Here is a 5,800-nt window from a genome sequence, read left to right on the forward strand (position 1 = left end):
AAAAAAAATATATAAATAGTAAACCAAGCATCTAACAACTTTTATGTAATAACATAATGGTGTGTTGTTAATTTTTGAATGAAACTTGTTATTTTACAAATGTTACTTGTTAATTTGAGATGAATAATTATAAATTAGAGGCTTTAAAAGTCACCCATTTTATTTGTTAAACGTCTCAATATATTCTTGTTAATCACAAATAGGTTGTTGTCAAGCTCAAACGAATACTTATTAATGAATGACTAACATGTACAACTAAATCCTTCCCATCAATTTTTCTAACTTGTTAAAACCATAATAAATTCTTGTTAATTTGAAATGAATTATTGTTATTTTACAAATGTTATTTGTTAATCTAACATGGACAATTACAAATTAAGGGCTTTAAAACTTTACATATTTTACTTGTTAAACGTTCTAATATATTGTTGTTAATCACACATAGATTGTTGTCAAAACTAAATGGAAACTTGCTAATAAATGATTAACACATATAACTAAACCTTTCCTATCAATTCTTCTAACTTGTTAAAATCATAATAAATTCTTATTATTCAAATGAATTGTTGTTATTTTATAAAAGTTATTTGTTAAACTGATATGAACAATTACAAATTGAAGACTTTAAAGTAATATTTGTAAAATAACAACAATTCATTCAAAATTAACAACAACCTATTATGGTTTAATAAGTTAAAAAAATTGATAAGAAATATTTAATCGTATATGTTAGTCATTTATTAACAAGTATTAATTTAATTTTGATAACAACCTATTTGTTATTGACTAAAATGCGTGAAGTTTTAAAGCCTTCAATTTGTAATTGTTTATATCAAATTAACAAGTAACATTTATAAATAGAAATAATTCATTCAAAATTAACAAGAATATATTATGGTTTTAACAAGTTATAAAAATTGATAGAAAATGTTTAGTTGTACATGTTAGTCATTCATTGACAAGTATCCGTTTTGTTTTGAGAATAGCCTATTTGTGATTGACAACAATATATTGAAACATTTAACAAGTAAAATGCATGAAGTTTTAAAGCCCCCAATTTGTAATTGTTTATATCAGATTAACAAGTAATATTTGTAAAATAACAACAATTCATTCAAAATTAACAAGAATCTATTATGGTTTTAACAAGTTAAAAAAATTAATAGGAAGGGTTTAGTTGTATGTGTTAATTATTCATTTACAAGTATCTATTTAGTTTTGACAACAATACATTAGGACATTTAATAAGTAAAATATGTGAAGTTTTAAAGCCCCCAATTCATAATTGTCCATGTCAGATTAACAAGTAACATTTGTAAAATCATAATAGTTCATTCAAAATTAACAAACATCTATTACGATTTTAATAATTTAAAAAAATTAATAGAAAGGATTTAGTTGTACGTGTTAGTTATTCATTAATAAATATCTGTATGGTTTTGATAACAACCTATTTGTGATTGATAACAATATATTAGAACATTTAACAAGTAAAATGCGTGAAGTTTTAAAACTTTTAATTTGTAATTATTCATGTTAGATTAATAAGTAACATTTATAAAATGACAACAATTCATTCCAAATTAAGAAGAATCTATTATGATTTTAACAAGTTAAAAAAAATTAATAGAAAATGTTTAGTTATACGTATTAGTTATTCATTGATAAGTATTCGTTTGGTTTTGACAACCTATTTGTGATTAACAACAATATATTGAAATGTTTAATAAGCAAAATACGTGACCTTTAAAGCCCTTAATTTGTAATTGTCTATGTCAAATTAATAAGTAACATTTGTAAAAAAAAATTACGTTCAAAAATTAACACACACATTATGTTATTACATGGAAGTAGTTAGAAGTTTAGTTTACTACTTATTTATTGGTTTTTTTTTTTGCTATATGTTATTAGAGGGCTTGGTGGCCACCAAAGTTTTTAGGTGGCCTAGGTTATAAGATCAAACTCTCTCTTGGCCACCTAAAAAGTTTATTTCTCAAATAAAATGTTGAGAGCGTCGAAACTCCAGTGATCTATCGACGGCGACTCCTGCCTATAGCAAGGGTTCTAGTGACCTTGCCATCGATAATGGTCCAATGGCTAGCGACGGTGGGATTTATTTTTTCCTTCTTTTTAACTATTTGAGGGGTAATTTCATCATTTGCTTATGAAATTAATATCAAATAAGAACTAAAGAACTGTAGAGTAAATAGTAAATCATTCGGTCCTTGTGTGGTATAAATTTCACACAATGATCCTTGGATGCTATTTGCCCTATTTTTCCTCTTAAAATCATGCAATGACATATCAATAATTAAGGCTTAGCTGTTTGTCTTATGTGGTTTTAATTTATCCATGTGTATATTCTAGTCAACAATCTAATTTTCACATTAGTTTTCTTTTTTCTGAGGATTAATTTGTCTTGTAAAATTTAAAAGATTAACTTAATAATAAAAATAAACATTAAGAATTGAAATGATATAAATTAAAGTTAACCAAATCAATAAAACCTCCAAACAAAAGGGACGAAGAATTGCATTATCCCTTAAATTTATTTTAAAATTTTAATTTTATAATCTTTATAAAAATTAAAAGTTTTAGTAATTTAAAATATTAATTTGTAAATTTCAACATAATTTTATACTTTTAGCTTATCAAGTTATTTTAAAATTTTATTCCATTGCCTTTGTGTCAAAAAGCCATCGGTGTTTATCTGATCGTACTAATTCGCTAAATAAAATAATTAATGTAGAACCTCAATCTTCAATATATAATTACTTCTCCTGACAACATATATAAAAACAAGAAAAAATTAATTATTTTACTTTTATAGTTTTAATTCGATTGTAATTAAATTTTTAAACAATAATAGTTAACATGATATAACTCAATTCTTATAGTTTTAACTTGATAAAAAAATAATTTTTAAAATTTAATTCAATGCAATTTAGTTCATATAGTTTTAGAAATTTAAAATGAGTCTTTAATCTTTAAAAAATAATTTTGGTCCTTATAATTTTTAGATGTATCGAGTTAAAATTTAGAAACTAAATTTCAACCGAGTGAAAAATATAAGAACTGAATTATCTAGTTAAAATTTAGAAACTAAATTTTAATTAAGTCAAAATTATATGAGAGAATGACAAAGAGGTCCCAAAAGGATCAATTAATTTAAATTAGATTCTATGTGCCAAACTTTAAAAATTTGTAATTCAATTTCTCAATTTTACAACTGCGTTATGATAAATTTGCTATTTATTTTTTAAATTTTAATATGGTTGAAAATAAAAAAAATTATTTTTCTAATAAAATTTGAAATACAAGTTGTAAATTTTTAAAATATAACACTTGAAACCTAACATGAATTAATTGATTCTTTTATGACCTCTTTATCATTCTCCCAAACTATATAGACTAAATAGGTGATTTTTCTAAAAACAAGAACTGTGGAAAAGGATTTCAAAATAGAGAGAGGAGAGTGAGAGAGAGAATAATAAACAATTCCTTGCTATCTAAGGATTAGACTTCCAGTTTTGCGAGAAAGACAAGCAAAGCAACTAAAGTACAAGAGATGGTAGAGAAGAGGGGAAGAAAAGACTTAAAGAATATATAACAAAACCTGGAAATCCTAAGACTAATATAATTTTTTTAATTTAAAAAAAAAAGGTTGTTGCTAATTAATTGTGAACCATGACTAGTTGTCGTTTAGCTTCAATCCTCAGATCTTCCTTCATCCTTCTGATGAAATCATCAAATTTCTTGTTCATCTGCTCTGTGCTTAACATCCAATTCTCTTCTTCATCTTCCACGCTTTCTGCATCCACAATCTCATCATCATTTTCCAACCACTCTTCTTCTTTCAATTCCAAACCCAATAATACGCCACTTACTTCATCAGCATCAGCATCAGCATCAGTGTCAGGATCATCTTCCTGCATCATTTCTGCAGCTATCTCACTAACTCTGATCACCTCAGCTTCTGAAGCATCATGATCATGAATATAATGATGAAGAAGATCATCATGAGGAGGACTAGAGGTGGAAAATGATGTGGTGATGCTGAGGAAAACAAGGAGGCCGTTACAGAGGAGGAATATGCAGTTCTTGTCAATGGTGTGAGAGAAGATCTTGGAAGGGAAGGAGAAGGAGAAGTTGAAGTTGCAGTAATGGAGGAAAAAGGCAAGCAAGGAAGAGCCAAAGCAGACAAGAAGAGAGCTTAGAGAGATCATCACTGAAACTAATAACAAATGGGTTACTTTAGTTTTGCTTATAAGCTTAGTTTCACCCATATTTCTCATTCCTCTCTCTCTCTCTCTGTGATATGGGACTACTGTAGCAGCAGAGAATTGCAGAGCTTGTGAGCGAAGTGTGTGGGATGAAGTTCAATCCATGTACGACACTGCTTATATATTCAGCAACCTCGTTTAGTCTCTGTTCATTATTCATTATGTTCCAAAAATGGACACGGTCACATGAAGGGAAATTCAAATTTAGACCTTGAGTCATGGTTTTGCTGCTTTCACACAAGTCACATCTTTAAAAGACATTTGTGGTTTACAACGTATGTAATGTCGCACGAAATTTCGGGATATCTATCCTTCTCAGAAATGCCTTCTAACATATTTTCAAAATAGATAATCTTTTCAGCACAATCTGTAAGATATTTTTGGAGTTGATTTGGTGATTAAGGTTTTACTAGTGATGATTATTCTAATATTATTCTTCTCGTTATTTCACTCATTAGATAAATTTCTTTCCCTTTCTTTTATTAATAAATGGTATTTTTGAAAGTTTATAAAAAAATTAATTAAAACTGTAAATTGTATATATTTAACTTCACTTGGTTGTGTCAAAAAAATGTCTTATAAATTCTAAGAAAAGAAGTACTTTATGTTAAATTACGGGTAAATATGGAAGTGTTTTTCAATTTTAAAATTTTTATAACAAAGCAGCTAATTTTTAATTGGATAAAAGTATATTTTTATCCTTGAAGTATTTTTTGAGAACACCTAACATCCTAAACTATTTGTTGAAATAATTTTGTCATTAAAAGAATTAAAAAAAGACTATTTTTATCATTATCGTCAAATTTTCAACATTGATTATTAGAAATATTAATTGGGACTCTAACATTGACTTCTAGAGAATTTAATAAAGAGGGCAAAAATATTCTGTTTTAATTATTTTAAGAAAAATATTATTTTAATAAATAGTTTAGGATATTGGGTGCTCCTTGAAGAATATTTTAGAGATAAAAATACACAATTATCCTTCTTAATTTTATGAGAATTGAATTAAAATTAATTAACTTTATCCTGGGAGTGTTATTAGATTAAGAAGCATATAAATTTATTAAAATTTTGAATTATGTGTAACTATTTTGACACTTAAAAGTTAACATTTTGTTATAAAAAAAGAGTTGACATTGTAACCCCTTGAATTTTTAAATTTGCTTAGATAATCATTACATCATTTATTACTCGTACCATGCAAGCACCAACATGATATAACGGTGATAATATATTTTAAACTTTCCGTGTAAATAATCAATAATATCTTTCAACTTCAGATTATGCGTAAATAATATATATATTAAGTCAACTATATAACCCTCATGATCTGTCATTCGGTAATGACAATAGGAGATTGTCTGCATAAATTGAAGAATCCAAATCTAAGGATTGAGGTTGACGGGTATCAAGCGTTAATTATATTTCACAAAAGTATTTGAAGAAAAAAAACTTATATACTTAACATACTTATTTTTTATTAAATCAAAACATGTATATTTTTTGTAAATTAT

General features: G+C 26.2%; 1 protein-coding gene across 1 annotated transcript; it reads right to left on the reverse strand.

Annotated features, from left to right (window-relative positions):
• Positions 1-3,674: 3,674 nt before the first annotated feature.
• LOC129302616 (uncharacterized) lies at positions 3,675-4,226 on the reverse strand. Its single transcript, XM_054941529.1, has one exon. It carries the CDS (start codon positions 4,224-4,226, stop codon positions 3,675-3,677), a length of 552 nt encoding a protein of 183 aa, XP_054797504.1.
• Positions 4,227-5,800: the final 1,574 nt, after the last annotated feature.

This window comes from Prosopis cineraria, unplaced genomic scaffold (genome assembly GCF_029017545.1).
Source record: "Prosopis cineraria cultivar Desert tree isolate PC_DT_omini unplaced genomic scaffold, ASM2901754v1 PC2, whole genome shotgun sequence".
NCBI classification, from domain to species: domain Eukaryota; kingdom Viridiplantae; phylum Streptophyta; class Magnoliopsida; order Fabales; family Fabaceae; genus Prosopis; species Prosopis cineraria.